General features: G+C 38.1%; 1 protein-coding gene across 1 annotated transcript in view; it reads right to left on the bottom strand.

Moving 5' to 3' along the window:
* LOC144195634 (semaphorin-4C-like) overlaps positions 1 to 21,748 on the bottom strand; it is a 71,269-nt gene that overhangs the window by 27,245 nt on the left and 22,276 nt on the right. The window contains exons 2-3 of the mRNA XM_077715406.1: positions 18,416 to 18,497; positions 1,643 to 1,843 (exon numbers count right to left, since the gene is read on the bottom strand). Coding sequence (XP_077571532.1) covers positions 1,643 to 1,766 — 124 coding nt within the window. The 5' untranslated portion in view covers positions 1,767 to 1,843; positions 18,416 to 18,497. The remainder of the gene's footprint in view (positions 1 to 1,642; positions 1,844 to 18,415; positions 18,498 to 21,748) is intronic.

Consider the following 21,748-nt stretch of genomic DNA (forward strand, 5'->3'; position numbering starts at 1 on the left):
TTTTTAAGGAAATTAGAGATGAGAGCAAAGGGTTTAGGGTTGATTATGTTTAACAAACAAAACAAAAGGCTTTTGAAATTGTCCCCAATCACCCCCCTACCAGAACAACTACAAGCGTTTGTTCAAGAAATCTGAGCTTCCTGCAAAAACGTCACAGGAGCATTTCGGGTTCATTCAACAAGCGTACAAAGCAAAAGGAGAGAAGAAGAAGGATAAAAGCGCCAGAGACAAAGAGGACTCTGAAAAAAAAGGTACATGAGATGAAAGGTGTGATAGATGATACGCAGAGGTTAGAAAAATAGTATTTGCAAAAAAAAAAAAAGAAAAACAAGTAAGAGAATGCTTGGTTTCCCCTTTGATGGATTAAAACTGGCACTTTTCCTAAACCTGCTTGCAACAATTGGCTTTGTTCGCTGAAGAAAACCAGGCCTGGTTTTGCAGAAGAGAACCAGAAAACGAGTGCAAATACAGTTTAGCACCAGGATTAGATTGACGTCATTTATATTTGACTGAGGGTCAACAAGGGAGAAATAATATAAACCTGATAGCGGGCATTTCTGATAAAAAGAAAAGCCTGCTTAGCTGTTCACATAGAATTCATTATGAAGTTATGGTCTACGCTGAACTTCGCAGACCTGCTGACCCGCAATCGTATAATTGGTTCTCTGAGTACTAACATCAGAGCCAATATTATCTCACTGACTGCCAATGGCGGTACTAGATGTCCAATTCATTTTGACTGTGAGGGCTAACATTTGCAAACAGTGTTTTTATAGTCAAAATGAATTTAATGTCTAACACAGGGGTGGGCAAACTTTTGGGCCCGGGGGCCACATTTGAAAGATGGGCGGGGTCAGCACCAGATACGATACATATAAAAAAGTGCATCCGTTAACAGTACATATGAAACATAAACAGAAAAAAAGGACTAAAGTATTAACATACTCATCACTCATCATTAAAGTAAAAAGTAAAAAGTAAAGTAAAAAGGAATGTATTAAGAAATATTAAAATTTCATTTAAATAAAGATAGAGGGGCTGTAAAACACGAAAAACAAATAAGAGTGGACAGAACTACTGCCACTGGCTTCTGCGTGATGGCGCTATCTTGGGGGAAAAATAAATAAATAAATAAATAAACATTTGGACAATGTCGCCGGGCCGGATTAAAAGGCCTAACGGGCCAGATGTGGCCCGCGGGCTGTAGTTTGCCTATGCTGATCTATGTCAAAGGCATGAAAACACGACTTTAACTACAGGCCTTTCAGTTTGAAGAAAATGGACGACTATTGCTGTCAATAAGTTAGTATAGCATGCAAAAGTTTTAGGGTATAAAAATACAGCCATTTAATATTTGAACATTCAACTCATTCACTTTACGAACCACTTAAAACTACAAGAGCAACGACCAATAACAAAGCAAAAATGTCAGATAAATCCCTAAACCTTTTTTATGAATGATAACAGGAATATATAAATGTTATCACCAGGTTTCAAAATGCCAATCATAAATCCAATCCCTGAAATACACATGCAGTATTTTGCCTTGCCAATCCACCGAGGCATTTCTCCTATCAGTGAACAGTTTAAACCCCTAAAAAAAAATCTACCACAGTCTCACAGTATTGCAAAGCACACTTACCTTGATAGCGTACGGTCTTGCGTGGGATTGGGTTCCAGTTAAGACCCAGAGACTTCTCACATCCAAATAGGGACAACAAGAGCAAGACCTTCACCCAGGCCATTTCTCTGATGTAAAATCCCATTCGGTGGGAAATGTGTGAGTGATGGATTGAGACCTCACTCAAGAAGGACTCAGGAGAGCAAGAAGGCTCCTGGCCACCTGCCAGAAGAAAAAAAATACCATGTCAGAGTGAAGCAGTCACTTTAGAGACTCAATTGTGCATTATAAACTCTTTTAACACAACATACATTAGGTTTTTGTTTTTAAAAGCCATCCACCTGAGACATGAAAACAACACAAACAGCAAAACACGCACTGCTAACCACTCACTGAACATATTGACATTAAAAACACAACATTGTTGGAAATAACAGTAATCAGCGATGCAAATGACTTGGACGAACAAAAAAAAAAAAACAGTCCAACATTTAAATTTTGCTGGTGCCAAGCATAACAAACAATAACGCTTAATGACCTTTGGCTAGAGTTTTTGGGGGAGAAAAGTTTTGTTCCATCTTTATTCTCATTGAAAATAAAAGCTATTGCCACTCAAAAAAAAAAGCTGTGAAACTGCTTATCATCACCGCATTCTTGCAGAGCCAATTCAGCAGCAGCATATTAAACTGAGGCTATGTTATCAAAGTTAATTGTGCTGGCACTGCCTGAGACGCCAATGTGTTGGGAAATGAATGTGAAGGCAAGGACGATCCAATAGCAGTCTGCTGTAAATGAGCAGCTTTACACCTAATGAACGTGTCAAGCGTACAGCTACATTTTGCCATTACAAGGCAACCAATGACAGGAGACCCTATGGCATTTTTTCTTTCACGTTACATCAATTCAAAACGTTAAGTACAAAGAAACTCTAGACAGAAATACAAGACAGTTTTGAACAGCGAAATTGTTCTCATCATATAATCTGTAAAATAGTGTTTTGGGTGACAATTAATCAATAGACGATATATAAAGGGTAGGGAACCTATGGCTCGGGAGCCACATGTGGCTCTGATAATGGGTGCATATGGCTAAAATATGGAAACCAGTGGTTAGTCCTGAATTGCACCAATAGGAGCGTCACATCGGGACTGTGTCATTGATTTCATTGATACACATTAAACTCATTGATATTCATTGATTGGTAATAACGTTGTCAAAGGAATTCAGAGACTTTTTGTACTTTAAAAGTTTTAAAATGACTGCAAAATTTCATGTATTTAGACTTTTAAATTGTGAGTATGGCTTCTAAGGAATAACATTTGAAAATAGGAATTATTTATGGCTCTCTTTCAAAAGGGATTTGGTAATTGACTAAAAAACGTAGTATTTTGCGGTGGTAGCTTACGTATTATAACAAGAACCTGTAAAATATTCTGTTACCTGAAGTTTTTCGTATTGACCTTCAGCACTGGTAGATTATTTTGAGTAAGTAGGCCATTTCTGGAGAGATATGACATTCTAATTGAGCTATAGTTTCTAATGTTGTGGGTGTCACCACTAAAATTTCAATCACCAAGGAATGACATCCTAAAACCATAAATTTAAACACAATATAGTTTGTGGAAGGCACTATCATGACTTTGTTGGCGAATGAGCTCCAAAGACCAACAAAATTTAAGCAAAACAATTCATCAATGGCCTATAAAATGTTGTTTTCACCCTCAGTTGGTCTCTTTATAGGATCTGTGATTAAATTCGGTGGAATCTTCAAGACAGCCATCCTTTCACAGGGATTTGTAAAAGTCTGTCTGAGTGGCTGGTTAAGTACACTTGTGGAAATGAGACTGGATAAAACTGCTAGACTGAATTATTAGAAAGTATCGCCCAACAACATTACAAATAACATCAATATAAAGCTCTCCCTCCAGATGTGTCTTTTTAAATTGCGACTCAACTTATCCTTAATACAGCCTAAACGACAAGTACTTTATCTGAAGGTTTCTAATTCTTTATCTGCTACATTTTGATAAAAATATGCTTCTACTGACCAGCATAAAATACCAAAATTCGAATAACGGAATGTGAAGAACTAGGCCCTTTCCACCATACGTTGATTCTAAAAATACGAGTACTGTATTTTCACAACAATAAGGCACACCGCATTATAAGGCACACCCTCAATGAATGACATTTTTTCCATATATAAGGCGCACTGTATTATAAGGCGCACTGTATTATAAGGCGCACTGTCTATTTTGGAGAAGATTTAAGACTTTTAAGTGCGCCATATAGTCTTGAAAATACGGTAATTGCTATTGACTTCCAGGTATGAAGCACTCACTCCACAGTCACCTCTAGAGCCAGCCATTGTTGATGTTTTGGATTTTTTTGTATAAAATCCTGCAGTGGGGGAGGAGCTATATGATGGAAGATTTTGTAAACCAAGATGGCATCTGCATATTTCACAATATTGTTTCAGTTCAGGCGTTTGTGTTTTTTTAATATCCGACAGTGGTGTTTTTTTGTTTTTCTGTTTTTTCCATATATAAGGCGCACTGGATTATAAGGCGTACTGTCTATTTTGGAGAAGATTTAAGACTTTTAAATGTGCCTTAAAGTCGTGAAAATACGGTAACTAAAGCCCTTGTTTGTATGTGTTCAATTCTTCTTATGTGCTGAAATCGATTGAAAATAACAGTTATTGATTCGACATTTACCAAGAGAATACGACAGCGAGATGGTAGAAAGAGCCCCATCTGATGATCGTGACATGCTGTTTAATGAGGGTACTCCAATGGTACATTTGGGTGAAAGCGTCAAGTCTCGTAATGCACACTACCGGCTTTATTGGATCGATGCTCCAGGCCTTAGCGACTGGCGATTGAGTGAGCCAAAGAGACATTGAGACGGAGCTGGAGGGCGTGGAAGTTGGAGAGAGTGATGAACGGATTAAAAAATTGGGAGCAAAAAGTGGGAGAAGTATATAAAAAATAACCTACATTTAGAAATGTTGCAAGAGGCATTTCAATCTACGACAGTGAAAAGAGCTAAACATTGTGAAGTAGGCATCCTGAAGGCTGGATTAAATGAAGAGGCAGTGCAAAGACTGCTACAGAAAACGAGAGAAGGATTGAGACGGAAAACAGATTTTTTAAACAAAAACAAACAAACTTATGTGTAAGTTTTAAATGATGAGTCTAAAATAATGAGGTAGAAGCTCATTATCATTTCTCTGAAGACCAGATTTTTCCAGCAATGACCCAGCTAACAAAAAAAAATACATGAATCCATTGTAAACAAGTTACTAGCAGATACTTTGAGTGTTATTTTCCCCTGGATAGTTGTGTTTTATTTTAATAACTGGGCTTTTATATTTGCTCTCACCTGTATTGTAAACAAAGTAGAGGATAGAGACATATACACACACTAGACAGTCCTAAACATACGACATATTGGATTACATTTCTAATTGCAATGCTGCTCTGTCTCTGATTTTATTAAGCACAGGAGGGAATAAATTACAGCAAAACAAAATGACAATAAGATAACACAGAGGTGTCCAAACTATGGCCCGTTGTCCGGATTTCGGAGGATCTATTTTACATAAATTCATTAAAAAATAATCCATTGTGAAATTTTGCTCTTGATAGTTATTTTCTTGACTAGTTTCCCCCCCTTAATCTTGAAATATTCTTATATTAATATAATTTTGTTGCCTGTATCTATTAACTTATTCACTAACCTATTGACTAACCTCTAAATATCAAACTCAAGTCAACTTGGAAGGATAGCATTGTCTGATAATTAGATTATGTTAGGTTAGATTAGGTTAGAACTTTATTTCATCCCATATTTGAGAATTTTTTTGGTTTCCGTAGCAAGACAGACAAAAGACACACAAGACATTGTAGACCTAGTTAAAAAAAACTGGAGCCAAACAGGCTTCTGCAGACTGAAACTGATACTCCACAGTCCTTCAGTAGTCTGTAGGTTTTAAAGATCATCTTCCTATCCTAGATCCGCCTAGATCCTCCTAAGCTGTCCTATCACCTAATCAGCAGTATCGGAAAGGCCGGTGGGGGCTTCAAAGCACAAAACCAGCCCAGCAAGCACCATGTTTTACTTCTAGTCAAACCCCGGGTCAAAATGGATTGCCGTCTATCACCATCAATGACAGCCAAAGTGTCAATACAACAACTAAAACATTAAAACCTGAAAGTGCAACAATTTCAGTCATGTTGCCCCTTGTAACCTTATTTGTTAATGTGTGACACGACTACACAGTGGTTCAGACTATGTACTTTTTTTCTCAATACCGATCTACCCCTAAATTGCATCCTTTGAATTTTTATTGTGCCAAGGGAACTTCCTGAACACCACGCTTACAATCCTCTTTTAAATGAAGCCAACTCTTCTGGATCTCTCACGGCGCTTCTTCAAATAATGCCGAGTCTCTCTTGATGACCGCATTAATGCAATTGCATTGTGTCGGCGAGGTCCCGCGGTGTCGCCTCATTCAAATCATCTTTTGACGCTGGTATTGCTGTTCAGCCTGGTTTACCTAATGAGCTGTGACACAGCAGCCTAAATAATATCACTCAACACTCTGCAATAAGTGAGCTCATTAAAACATCTAGAAAAATAGGCCGAACAGTCTGATTGAGTTTCTGGGTTTGTGTACGAGTACTTGAGGTAAGATGACTCCCTTTGGGGAGAAACAGAGTGTGGGAGTTTCTTCAACGCTGGGGTGGATTTCAGGTTAAAAAAATGGAAAAGATCCTAGTTTTATTCCAGTGTCTTTTTTCTTTGTCAGAGTATAACTCTGTTTCACATTGCCCTCAACCTCCCTTTGAATTTATCCATGTGTTTTCCTGACAGCCATTTCCTTCCCCTCCTCCGTTCCACTCCTAGTTGATTGCCTAGCCATTGTTTGACTTTTAACCCTCAACCTCTGGCCTTTTAGAGTTGCAGGGCTGGTCTACACACTTGACTATCACCCAGCGTATTGTTCATTAACAGACATACGCAGTATAGAGGCGCGCTTCTGCACTAAACGACAACTCCCACCCTCTTCCTTCCTCTCTCGCCTCCCTTGCAAAACAAACAGTTCATCTAGCATCAGCTCTCTTCCTTCCTTCCTGCAACCCCTTCCGTTCCCAGCCTGACATCATTTACGGCTTTTCCAGCATTTAAAATGCATACGAACAAACTCACAGGGACTTTTTGGCAGCATAAAACTGTTTCACACTTTGAGACCTAGAACCATTATACAAATGTGTCTCTTGACATCTACTGAGAAACTATAAAATGGCTTCCACAGTAGTGGAATATTAATATTGGGTCATTTGAGACAATGCAAATATCAGGGAGGATGGTCATTGTGGGTATGAGCCAATATAAACAAGTAATTAACAAAGCAGGACAATGTAATGTCACAAAAATGATTTTTAAGGGAATCTGGGAACCTAATATAAATTATTTATACAGCAGATGTCAAAATATCATAAACAAGCTAAGCCGAATATCAGTTTCAGACACCTGTTTTTATCATTGCATTGAGTTTTTGGGATAAATCGCTCAAAACAACAAACTCGCACAAAAAAAGATTCATTGCCTTATTTTAATTTGTGACCGAGTCCATCCCGAGTTTTTGTTGTTTTTGGAACCGATGGTTATAACGATTACCCGAGAATTTCCAAAGATAATTTGGTATCCAAGAAAAGATAAGCACTATAATTTCAACAATTATAATTGCCCTCCCCTCGCTGCTAAAATCTTTGAAAAACAGCTCGCCATTCTGACAACTCTGTTGAACAACAACTAAAGATTTTTTTTAGTTCCTGCATCCATATCCATACCGCTATGTGAGCTCTATGTCTGGAATAATAATGTAGAAATGCTCAGTTGATCTGAGTTCAACGCTAGAGTAAATCGCATTTGGATTCCGAGTGAAAATCAGCAAAATATCACGTTAGGCAAACCCATTGCAAAATTGATGATTTGATGTATGAAGTGGGAAATGTCAACAAGGATTTTATTACTGCTTCTGACGTCTATACGGTGGGAAAAAAGCATCAGCCTTTAACAAAAGGTGAAGAAAAAAGCAATAACTTGAGTATTAAGTTGTGATTTGGCTGTTCACTAATGCACAGCAAAGAAAAACTGTCAAGAAAAAACCTTTTGTGGTTTTACGGGGCATATGGCCACAAGGGCTTCCGACGTTTGCTAGTCTGTAAAACCCCAAAACTTTCGCTTCAGGTTCTGTAAAAAGAAGTAAATAACTTTTCTTTAAGCCGTTTTGATTTTACAAAGACTATACTTCACCAAACGTTGTAAAACCGTAAAAATCAACGATATTTTTCTGATAATATTAAGACTTTTATCTTGTAACATTGGGGCAAATGCATTGTATAATATATGACTTTATTCTTGCAATTTTATGACTTTTATCTTGTAATACTGCATCTTTTTTTCTTGTAGTTTCATACCAGTGACAGAAATAACGTACATTATCCTCCACAGGGGAGCTATGGCCCATTGCTGTCCTGCTTCCCTCCCATCCAGCGCCATGCCGGGACCCCGACGGCTTCAACAACAGCGGTCTCATTTTTCCTGCATGACTAATACGTCGGTGTGAGTTCACTCATGACTTGGGGCCACCAGGCATACTCAGGTAAATAATATTGTTGGTGTCAAGATTAGATATCGGGTAGCAAATCACAGGTATTTTTCTTATTACTGGGTTTACCCACCTCCTATCCCTGACCTATCTTTCTCCCTCTTCTATTTAGTCATCATAATTTAATGTTTCCATTAGAGATTGCCATTTCAGCATATGGAAAAAGTTTTGTTTAGGAACATGACATTTTTCTGCAAGTAAATTGGTATTCTCGAAGGAATAAAATCTATTTAATTGAGAGCTGTAGCACTGACAGCGAGTTACTCTATCAAAGATTGAAATTCCAAAAAGACTTTTGATCACCTGCCTATGTGAAGACAGGAGTAAAAAATCCGAGAAATGTTAAATCAAAATAAATTCTCACCTGTCAGTCAATGAACCACGTATTAATTTCTCTCCCCAAAGCATATTTGCTCTATTTGCATACAACGATTTTCTAAACATCACAGAATCATCCAGCCATCAAAATATGTTGCATGTAAATGTCATTGAATTTCCAATTAAAGGATAACTTGTATTCACTTGCTATGCTAATTACCGCAAAACGAAGAATGCCTTTCTTTGCAGACATCCAATTTCTACTTGATAAATGTCAAAGAAGAAATCCTCTGAGACTGCCTGGTGCTGCAGTTACTGTCTTTCTGTAACCAAGCTTTTATGTTTTCCCCCTGGAGAGGGTCCGGGGGCCTTCAAGAATACCCTCCTTTCATCCCCACGGTGGCCGAGGCTTGCACGGACGGCCATTCTTTCAGCCGCCCACCGCCTTGTCTATATCACGGTCGGCTGGTCAGGCGTGGCGGGCTTATAATTCTTTGATCACCTCTCTGATCTCCTCCATCATTGCCAGGGGCACCATCTGATTACAGATGAAATGGATCTGATTTGGGCTCTGACCACGGGCCAAACACCTGCTCAGACCTGACAAAGTGATAAAAAGGGGATGTACACATGGGATAAAACCAGTGATGCTGACTGTCCCTATAAACGGACAACAGGCCATCTGGTTTTTCTAGTGTGGAAGTACAAAGCGGATCTATATTTACAACGTAATACCATGTTGGGTGGGGATATTGCAAATACTATCATGTCGTTACTGCAAACTCAAATTCATAACAGTGAATTTGATCAGTCAAGTTTCATTCACTGCTCATGTTTTTCACTTCTACCGAAGGCTATAACTGTCAATTAGGCAATTTACTGTCATGACAGTATAACAAAGGCTTAAGTCTTGTTACAGAGATTTTAAATCTCTGACTGCCATTGACGGCGATGGACAATCTAGACGTCCATTTGAACTGGGGTGGGTTTATGGGGGGTTCTGGCAGGAAATGAGTGTTAGTGTTTATGCTGGCAAACCTCCCAGTTTAAATGGATTGGACGTTTGCAAATGGCAAAATAATGTAAATTCACTGTAGAACAGGGTTCGGGAACCTTTTTAACGAAGAGAGCCATAAACAATTCATATTTTCTAATGTTATTCCTTGAGAGCATAGTCCGAATTTAAAAGTCAAAATACATGTAAATGGGTGCCTTTGTTTTTAGTAATTTCACCACTTTTAAAGTGGAAAACAACATTGACAACATTATTATTGCTAATCAATGATAGTATGCATTCCAGAAGAGTCTATGGCAAATAAAAATAATGCAATATCTAAGCTCTGTCACCAGCGGTTTCCATATTTTAGCTTACAGGTTAGTGGAGAGCCAGATGTGCCCATCAAAAGAGCCAAATGTGGCTACTGAGCCATATGTTCCCGAACACTGCTGTAGAAGGATGATAAAAGTCACGTGATTGGAGCTCTATCGTCAATGGAACTGAAAGAGTTAATTAAACGAACTGGATTAGACTATGTCCGCTCAGCAATTCTTATTGTTGTTCATTTATTTATTGAGTTAGGCCAAATAGCACTTGTTTTGTGTTGGAAAATTGCAATATTTACATTCCAATTCATGTAATAGAAATGTTAACTAAATTATGCAGCAGTGCCAAATCATTAATTGGATTTATCCACGGGGCTTAAATGAGCTCTGTGGGAAAAAAAGTGAACGATTTGAAATGATTTTACTTTTCTAAATCCCAGAATTTAGAGAGAGCAACGATTAAGAAGGAAAAAAAAACATTGAATATGATATTTTAGGCTGTTTTCTTATGGTTGATTTTCATTAATATAGTATTTTTACATAAAGCTGTGTTAAGCACTATGTAAATTAAGCTTATTATCCGTCATAATAGAGTTTGATCCTGTGCTTCAAAACAAACGGAAAACCCTAAATTGTTGCTAATATGGTTGTTATTTGGGTTTGTTTTTTTCTTAGCTGACCAGCAAAAATTACGCCAATGTGTGAAACTATTTTCCTCTATTTGTGCAGAGCTTTATAGCAACTAGTTTCTAGCATAAAACCTCAGAGCGGGTGTGCAATAAGAAGGCTACTCTGATTAGTGCACTGTATGCTCCCTGTCTAACACTTAAAAGCAGACAGGCAACATCAGCAATTAGCTTGTGAACATAAAGAGCCCCACATCTTCCCCTGGAGATTTCAAGAAACAGAAGAGAGAGAGAGAGTTAAGAAGAGACCAGATAATTGTCTTGAATTCCTCAGCGTGACAGGAACTCAAATCCAAGAGAATGTTAATACCTCACTATGTCAGTCAAATGGGTAACAAGACATCTGTGTACTGACTTTATGAGACGATAATATGTCACTGTTAGGTGTTCACTCTTTGGCACTACTCGGAACGACCTGGAAAATCATTTAATTCAAGTTTAACAAACTTCAATCAATGAAAAGGGATTCTTCTCCCTCTAGTTTCAGTTTGAGTGAAGACATTTTAGTGTTCACGGACAGCTTTAATCAATGAATCTCATCTATTCTGCTGGAGGTCCATTTTCTCCGATCACTGCGGCAACTAATCTTACTCAGAGCATCTCCCAGGTCTCTCTACTGGAAAGTGCTGATCAAGATCTTATTGAGAGCTCTGGCTTGTGCGTAGATTAAACAATATTGTTTTAAAAGTAAGCGCACCATCAAGCTGCCTCCCTTGTTAATAATATACAACTTGTAGGAAGCAAAATGCCACCTCAGCATGTGATTTGTGCAGAGTTCTATATCATAAATTATTAGGCCTTAGTACCTCAATAATTGCTTTGACACCCACTTGTCCTTTTTCCCAATGATTTCTACACACCACTGAAGCCGAACAGAAACACCAAACTTCAATTGTGAACGGCTTGCGTGAAAAAAAACTTGACTTTACTCAGACATCCTAACTGTATATCAATTTAGTCAACATTAGTACCGTATTTTCACTACTATAAGGCGCACTTAAAAGTCTTACATTTTCTCCAAAATAGACAGTGCGCCTTATAATCCAGTGCGCCTTATATATGGAAAAAACAGAAAACTAAAAACGAAAAACCACCACTGTCGGATATTAAAAAAACACAAAAGCCTGAACTGAAACAATACTGTTAAACATGCAGATGCCATCTTAGTTTACATCTTCCATCATATAGCTCCTCCCCCACTGCAAGATTTTATATAAAAAAATCCAAAACATCAACAATGGCTGGCTCTAGAGGTGACTGTGTAGTGAGTGCTTCATACCTGGAAGTCAATAGCAATTACCGTATCGAATATAAGAAGCAATTAAAAGTCTTAAATTTTCTCCAAAATAGACAGTGTGCCTTATAATACAGTGCGTCTTATATATGGAAAAAATGTCATTCATTGAGGGTGCGCCTTATAATGCGGTGCACCTTATAGTCGTGAAAATACGGTAGCTATAATACAATTCTCAGGAAGTCTATCGAAATGAATCGCCACATGTTTCGAACTGATTAAGCATCTGTCTGTCTGCCACTGTCGCCCCCTTTTCTCTGTTTCGACCTTGTGTTTGACAGTCCGGCCACGTTGTTGATGTCTACACGTGAGTGCTGTGAGAGGAGGTAACACCCCATGCGCACTCAACCTGCCAGTACTGAGTACAGGCCCTGGGGATGCTGGGTCTGAGAAGCGCTTTAGCTTGAACATCAATTTATCTGGACCATATGGTTAGATAAGCTTTTTGCTCCAGTTGCAGGTCATTCAACTTATATGATGCATTGTTGCTATGTTTTGCTATTTTGTACAAACACATGCTTTATCAGAGAAAAGAACCCCAATGAGTTATGCGAGATGTTTATGAATTCCTAGATAGATATTGAATAAACTTCAAATGGTAAACATAAACTTTAAGTCCCAGTCTAATAAGCAGAAAACCTAAAAAAAAGTCCTCACGAACTGTTTCATAAATTCCAGTTTTCCCCAATATGTCAAGCCATTGAGAAAACAGTTCAGCCTGTTTCTAATGCACCAAAGCACTAATAAAATAACTCCCTTACGGACAAGTTCAAACGTCTAAATAACACAGAAAAGAACAAGTCGCTACAGTGTATTTTAGCACTCTCTGAATTGTTTTCTTAGCTGTATTTTTTATTGTAATGAGCTCTGGATTTTATGAACTGTTGTCTTAATGCTTGTAGTCATTGCTTCTATCTTGGAACAACTGCTTAACTACAAAATGCACTCACATCACGTCTTCTCTGGCCGTCAGTCACAATGCGTTCGGGCTAAGCGTACCCGCCTACTGTTTTCTCAAGGGAGATAATTATTCAGTAGTGCTCTTTTACTCTCACTTCAACCCTGTCCTCAACATCTCCCCAGCTTCGACTGTATATAGAAGCAGCATTTATTTCACGAAAGTTCAGAAGATCACGTTAAGCCGAGAGCCCATGAGCCCAGTAAGGTGTCATCGTTGCAGAAAAGGTCTCAACTAGCTGAAACCCCACGTAAGGGACCAAAAAAAAAACAAAGAACAAGAGCCTGGTGATGAATAGAAGATTGTAAAATTGGCCTGAAAAGAAGTGACGACCACCTACAGCATTGTGTTTTTTAGTTTTAAGGCAGTTTTGTTGCCTGTTGCTGTATTCTGTTTGAAAATGTTATCTGTCTATTGCCTTGTTGCGGATAGACAAATGCCATTTCTTCCAGCTGACATAAGATTTGAATAAGTTTTAGATGATATTTTCTGGAATGAGATTGCTGGGCTTAGTAAATATAAAATAGAATACAGTGCATGTCTAAAATGGATTTATGGTAGACCAATGGCGCCTTGCCATGCTGTCAGGTAATACACTTAGACTAAGTAGGTCCTTTTCCAAATACTGTATGTACACATACAATTGACTACTATGGATATATTAATGTATTGATATGATCTGCATTAACACTGGATGCAGTATTCCAGATGCAGCATCAAAACCAGCATATTGCACTATTCTAAATACTTGCTATGTATTAGCATTTAGATCCATGTGAAACAGTTTGTCTCAAAGGGTTTGTTTCAGTTTGTATAACTTGGGGCTTCCTGCAGTATTAATGAGCATTAATGAGATTTCTATTTAAACAAATATGCGGCATCATAAAACAGCCTTTTGAAAACAAAATAAAAAGGGAAAAATGATTAAAAAAAAATAATATATACAAAATAATTCCAACAAAATGCTCAGTTTAATTAAGGTATACTGTATAGTTTTAAATAGATTGTCTAATTTCCGTTTTGAGCTAGTTTTAGAAAAATGATTGGAACCCTGCTTTAGATACGTTTCATAACATTTAAATGTTTATAACTAAGCATTAGTAATAAACATAACCGTTCATAATTTATGATTCACTTAAGATTTTCTCCACGATTGCATCTATACTAAATAATTTATCCCCAGATATGTGATATACCATATAAAAGAAAGATGGCCATACTTATTGATGCGGTAGTTAAGTTCACAAACTCTTGCAACATTAATGTTAGACACATGGTCATAATTATGAGATAATAAATTAACCCAAACATAAATTATATTCCTAAGCATTTCCAAGTAGTGCTTAATGGGTGATATTTTGCTTGGGAGAAAATACATTGCCATTAAAATATTTTTCAGTAGGACGTGTGGGTTTATTTGCTCTGGATTTACATATTGCTGAAAATTATATCATTGTAAAAAAAATAAAAAATAAATCCAATTACTAGCACCCAGCTTGCGATCTCATAAACAAAACATAGGCAGAGATATATTACAGCAATAATTCATAAATGTGTTTTTTTATTGTGCTAATTTCAAAGCAACAATTAAAATTAGCTAAGGTCATTGGTTCTTCCAGTCCAGAACATGATTTAAAGCTTTAGTTTTTGGAGAAAAAAAAGATATTAACAAGACAAAAAGGTCAATTCAAAGAAAAATCTAAGTAGAAACTATGTTTTTTTCTAAATAAGAGCTACTGGGAAGACAATCAACATATGTTGAAGGTTGTAGTCGCCGTAATACTGATTTGTTTAGAAGGAAGATAGAGGAAAAGAATGAAGGCAAAGGGTCAAGGAAATCAGTTGCATGCTTTGATGTTTAACCTCAGTGTCATTAGAGCTTGATTGGGTCCATTAGAAGGGAAGGGCGATTCGTAGCAAGAGCAGCTCTCCTCTAAACTCACTTTAACCACTACCTGTGCTCTCAAACACACAAAACGATCAATAGCAATATGGAGTGCTTGAGATAGACGGGCAAATATGAGGGAAACGTGTTGCAGGTTTACGGGAAGATAAGCTGGGATCAATTGAGAGACACAAGGACTTCTGCTACTGGGAGAAAAAGGGGATGGCGGAATCCCAGACAACCAATAACGAAACATAGGGATTTGCAAGGGGAATTTTGGTTGGTATGAATTGAGTAACTTCCTCCAAGGTGTATTAATATATGCTTCTGATCAAGTCATATTGCAGTTCCAACTTTGCCAATTGGTCAACTTGGAAATAGTAGGACAATTCAAGATAGCACAAAAGGTACGTTGTCTTTCGATTGATAACATCTGACAATCATCGGTAGAAAAAAAAGCAAGCTCATTCAATAAGTCACTAAGGTCGTTTTTGTGTGGGTAGGCCCAATTTTGAAAACAGCAGCACAGCAGAATCTCTCATTCACATGCAGGGCGTTGTATTCACATTTCATGTGGAGGCATCTACATTTTTGGGGGGAGGGGGGGGGGGAATCTGTGCAAAACTGAAGCATTGGCAAACGCTATCATAAATAATCACCCTCATTAAAACAGCTGGTGATAACCACTAGTGACTTGAATAGTGTATATTTCTGCGGCTCTCATTACTGGTACATAGCCTCAATCCAAATTGTTGCTGTATAAATCTCTTGTCTATAGTCAACTTACGTAGGAAACAGACAAATCTATTGGACCTTGGCGATCAAAATCAACCAAATTTTCATCCAAAATGTTTTCGTGCAGTTTTAGACCAGTCCGCCAAATCTTTAGAAAACCTTAATTGGAACAAACGCCATTGAGCTTAAATAATTGAAAGATACAAGTGTTGTATTCCGTGTGTCAACAACAGGGGTAGGGAACTTATGGCTCGAGAGCCACATGTGGCTCTTTTGATGAGTATATCTGGCTCTTTGCTAACCTGTGAGCTAAAATATGGAAATTGCTGATGACAGAACTGAGATATTACATCTAGAACTGCTTTAATCTTCATTTTTTTCTCAGTAGAATGCATCCTCTCATTGATTAGCAACAGCATAAGAATCTTTTTAAAATTATTCATTTTTTTTCTACTTTAAAAGTGGTGAAATTACCCCAAAAAATTGAAAAGGCACTCGTTTACATGTATATATTTTGACTTTTAAATTCGTAGTATGGCTCACAAGGAATAACATTGGAAAATATGAATTGTTTGTGGCTCTCTTCGTTAAAAAAAGGTTCCCGACCCCTTGGTCTACAAGGCTGTGTCATAGTGTTGTAACAAGATGTGTGAAAGGGTGCCCCTGTTAAGTGAAACATTTAATCTGCTCCTACCTGACAAGTGTCAGCCTGTTGTGATGTATATAACCTCCACCATCTTTCCTGCATTCCCTTCACCCTCCATTTCCTTCCTTATCTCATTTCCCTGTCAGAACAAACCCCCCTCCCTTCCTTCTACCCTTTTCTCTCCCCCCGTCCAAGCTTATTTTTCTCACTCAAACTCTAGGCTGGCATCCCGTCAGACAAAAAACCCGGACAACCAATATCCTCACAAACTGTGACCGACAGAAAGACAGATACGCAATTATTAGAGTCAATGTCGGATAAGCGTGTTGGGCTTTAGAGAGAAGGGGGCAAACAGACCAACTTTGAGTCAAAATATGGATTGCCGAGTTATAACCCGAAGCTGTTTTCCCTCCTTACGCTTCCATGATCTGCATTGGATGCACGCCATTTGTTCTTCAAGTGCGCTTTTACGAATGCAATTAAACACAGCCTCAGTTTGCGCCTAAGCCCTCAGCATTTTTCGCGTCTGGATAAAAATTGACTTTTTTATTTGGAGTAACTTTACTTAAGTCCACAATATATCCAGAGTGCCCCATCAACCTGACAAGGGATTGTAAATAAGAGAGCCATTCATCACAAATATTACACATACACACACACACTACACTATCGCCAAGTATTCAGTATGCTACTATGACAAGGACATAGGTTTGGCGTCAGCATTGAAGGGGAATTGGGACTCGTAAATAATAAACAGACTCTCGCTTCTGTGGCTTGTGCCTATTTTATGGTTTAAACTGCCACTGGCTTTCCAATACACTCAATCAATAAGTAGAAAAAACAAACAAAACCCTACATGTTTTTGTTCCCATACATACTGTATATAAGGTATATGAATTCCAATAGGATATATGATTAATTATTGAGGAATATCATAAAAGTGTAATGGAATCTATATTCAGAGGATGTAAGCCTGAGATTTCATTTTGGATCAAATAGTTGGTGTTATGACTTGGTTTTGAAATAGGAATAGATTTACGAGTCCTAATTTGTGGGGGAAAACTGCTAATCACTTGAGAATTTGCAGCATTTATTATTTTTTTATTGTAAAATGGGGTCTTGGACTAAATATTTCCTATTCCATTTGATCATTATACTTATGAAAGCATTTTGTTGGACCAAAAAATGTGTGGTTAAGGCGACTGTCTCACATTCATTCACATGTATGTAATTTAAATGTTAATAATTGATTTTGCTACGACGTTCGTAGTTTAACTAATGAAAAATATTGGTATCAGCATTATGTGTATGGACTTGGTATCGGATAGATAACAAAATGCCGTATTTTCACGACAATAAGGTGCACTTAAAAGACTGAAATCTCCTCCAAAATAGATGGTGCGCCTTATAATCCAGTGCGCCTTATATATGGAAAAAAATTAAAATGTGTCATTTGTCGAGGGTGCGCCTTATAATGTAGTGCGCCTTATAATTGTGAAAATACTGTACGTTGTATTAGAGTCTTAGTAAATGTACTTTTAAAATATGAATCATCATATACATACGGGTCACGTTCCTCTCCCAACGGGAGTTGGAAAATATGTTCCTGATTTGCAATGTAGCCCACTGAGGATGTCATATTTTGTGGCATTGACCTAGCAAGACTGAATGAGTGACTTTTCCATCACATTTGCAAAAAAAAAGGCAAGGCAAAAGTCCAAATATTGTTTTCCCATTTTTCCATTTTCAGCCACTATTTCAACTACACCTATATTTTTGTATTCTTTCCACCATCAATTTCCCACATACACACACATATAGAAATGCAGCCAAGCACAAGCACACACACACACACACCAGCTTCAGCATTTTTCTAAACGAAATGCTTTCAGTTCTGACATCCAATATCTTAGCTCACCTCATTTTTCCACTCTCTGTCTTGCTCCTTGTCTTTTTGTTTGCGTCTTTCTTATCTAGCGGCTCATACCTCGCTCTTTACTTTCTCTTTGTCTCACATCAAAATGATTTCTTTACGGGCATACCTGAAAATTGCCTGTAATATCTAGGTCCTATTTTGACAAGGACCACCCTCCCCCATTGTAGGATGGATTTCCTTTCCATCTGCATATTGACTTTCTTATTTCTCTTCATTCTTGGCTCATTTTACATTTACTCTGCCTTTCTTTCTCTAGTTTTCACATGGACTCCTTAGCAACACATCTCTTGATATATATACATATATATTTATGCTTCTGTTTGCATTTTCTTACTTGTTTATCTTCTCCTCAGCGCGTCTGTCAGTTTTCTTCATATGCATCCAAAGGGGAGAGTCAGATGATCGGCCACATTTGACTAAAAAATAGAACACAAACAAAAGGGCAGTGAGTAAAATTTATTTCCCAAAAATCCTAAAAATTCCTAAAAATTTGACAGATGGGCGGGGTCAGCACAAGATACGATACATATAAAAAAGTGCATCCGTTAACAGTACATATGAAACATGAACAGAAAAAAGGACTAAAGTATTAACATAGTCATCACTCATCATTAAAGTAAAATGTATAGTAAAGTACAAAGTAAAGTAAAAAGGAAAGTATAAAAAAATATTAAAATGTAATTAAAAAAAGATAGAGGGGCTGTAAAACATGAAAAACAAATAGGAGTAGACTGCCACTGGCTTCCGAATGACAGCGCCATCTTGGAAAAAAAAAAAACATTATTTGGACAATGTTGGCGGGCCGGATTAAAAAGCCTAGCGGGCCGAATGTGGCCCGCGGGCCGTAGTTTTCACATGTGTCTGCTCTAGACTTTCCCACAACGAAGAATGGCAAGCAGTATAGAAAATGGCAATCTGGGGGTTGATAAAAGTTTCATGCACACACACACACACACTGAACTAAACAGCAGCTTCATCCCCTAAGGCTAAACTCCAGTGGATCCCAATGTTCACAGTGCAGATCAGGTTTTGAAAGTGCACGTGTGCTCATGAGCAAACACCAGGATCAGCATCATGCCAACATCAATGGCTTAGGAGACACAAAGTAAACCCCAAAGGCCTTGCAGATGCTGTCAGTAACATATGGGCAGGCTTGGGTTACACAAAGGCAGCCAGTGAACAAAGAAGGAACCAAAACCTCTGACACCGTCATACTTCAGTCATTGGTGTCAATAAACAAAGCCTCTAAACAAAAAAAAATCGGCTTGGTGGCATTGTGCTATCTATATTGACTACAAAACAAGGTGCCATTGATAGAATGTCATGATTAAATCTCTGATAAATGGATTTAAAAAGATAATGATGCAACTTAACCTGACACTACTAGTGAGCGAAGATTCAAACTTTGAGACTTTTCTTCTGGAGCTTTGTATCTTTTGTATTTTTTCGGAAAAATAAAGACAATATTTCAAAGATTTCTGCAAATTACAATTGGGTGTTTCCACTTAAGGCTATTAAAAAAAAATCTTAACTTGAGAAGACTTGATGCGATATTTTACCTGAAGAAAGATGCGCCTAAAACCTATTGAGTAAATGGAGAAGTAGTGATAATAGGACTAGGTACATCACGTCCTGTGGCGTATAAATTTTTAAAAAAGTGCTAAATTCGTGTTCTTTTGATATACATTAATATTGAAAGGTCTGAAAAACCCTTTCTGAAAGCGTAAAATCTTTTTTTGTGATGTGTGAGTGTTTTTTTCTTAAAATTTGGCATTTCCATTACCGGTATTCCATTGTGAAATTGTGTTTCTGAGACTTACAAAAGGATGATGGAAATGCAGCTTCTGAATTATACAGTTTCTCTTGTCAGTATACACCCGTACATACTATATTGCTTTAACTTATATGCATAGACTGGTACGCAAACATTACATGACGGAAATACCAAGCACTGATGTCATTTGTTCAGAAAAGTCATTTGAACCTAAGCTTCCCACTGCCTATTAAATGAAACCCCAGCCACCAAAATACTGCAAGCTTCTGCATAAGTTTGTACACTCACATTTAAAATATGCATACAGCCATATGCAGATGAACTAATGCAAATACTGGGCTTGAAGCAGTTCCATGTAAGGGAAGCAGACCGCCACAAAAAAAAGAAAAAAATTGGGCTGAAAGGCAGTATAGCTATTAAAAAAACTGAACAAAACAGGGTTGGAATAACACATAAAACCCCCGTCCAACTCACAACGACACACATCCAGCTTGGTCTGGTTGACAGTCAACGCCGTGAGGGACGATGTGGCAAGCGGCCAGCGGCTTGTGAATCAGCAGTGACTAACGGTTGAAACCTGCGCTTTCAGGGCTAAATTATGTGTGCTTGCAGGTGGAGGAGGACATGCTTTCATGTGCGTCAGCATGCAAAGTGTAAATTTCAAACCACGTCTGGTAATCTCCAAAGCCAGAATGCTAAAAACAACGACACCAGCCTTGGCTTATCTGGCTCACTTGCGACAACGAAGACCTTTAATTGCATCGCGCCTAATTTGATATTGTCAGAGCTGACAGCACCCTGACGGGTCGAATGACGTGACGGGACGTTTGGTCGCCGGTCTTTTGGTCACCGGTCAAATTTACTTGGATATTAAACAGTACTTAGATATTAAACAGTACTTGGATATTAAACAGTGCTTGGATATTAAACAGTACTTGGATATTAAACAGTACTTGGATATTAAACAGTGCTTGGATATTAAACACTGCTTGGATATTAAACAGTGCTTGGATATTAAACAGTACTTGGATATTAAACAGTACTTAGATATTAAACTCTTTCTCTCTTAGATATTAAACTCTCTCTCTCTCTTAGATATTAAACTCTCTTAGATATTAAAGTCTCTCTCATGAATATAATTTTGAGAGCTGGCTTCTACAGTAAACTCTCTGTCACCAAAAGACCGGCGACCTAAAGACCGGCGACCAAACGTCCGAGCACCATCAAGTGAAAACAGAGCAACTATGTAACCATCACGTCCTCCAATGTGCCCTGACAGGAAGCCTAAACCTGCGTTTAGTTTGATCTTTCTACAAGACGATGCAATTGGATGCTAATCGGATGCAGCGGCCTGAAATTTGAGCGCCTGCCAAAGTATGCGTCTGCGGGTATGGTACCCACACGTCACCACCACACGTGCGTAAACTAGCAATGACAACTGGAATATGTGATTGGCCTGGAAGAGGCATGTGGCAATAAAAATCCGACAAAATGACATGCCAGTAGCACTTTCTGAAATGCTTCCTCCCTCTTTGATGAGCATCTGGCCAAGGACAACGTGTACTCCCACCCCTCCGCCAAAATTGTACTGGACTGAGTCTTTACAGTCTTTGTCCTCTGGAGTGATTTAGTCAGAAACTTTGACCCTTTTAAGTGCGGCTCATTATAGCCTGTTATGATTTACAGGCCAAAATTGAGGTGGTGGTCATTTGCTCAGGCCATAACCGGCCGGCGCCGCAGTCCGGCAAAGTCAATCCCTACTGAGATTTCTCATGAGAGTCGTCAATCCATACTCATGTAATGAATCGATTAGTCAGTGTAGCGTAGCATGACCGGGAATAAGCTGATGGTGACAAATGTGTGTTTCTATGCGTATGAATACTGCCACTGCGA

This window comes from Stigmatopora nigra, chromosome 4 (assembly GCF_051989575.1).
Source record: "Stigmatopora nigra isolate UIUO_SnigA chromosome 4, RoL_Snig_1.1, whole genome shotgun sequence".
NCBI classification, from domain to species: Eukaryota; Metazoa; Chordata; class Actinopteri; order Syngnathiformes; family Syngnathidae; genus Stigmatopora; species Stigmatopora nigra.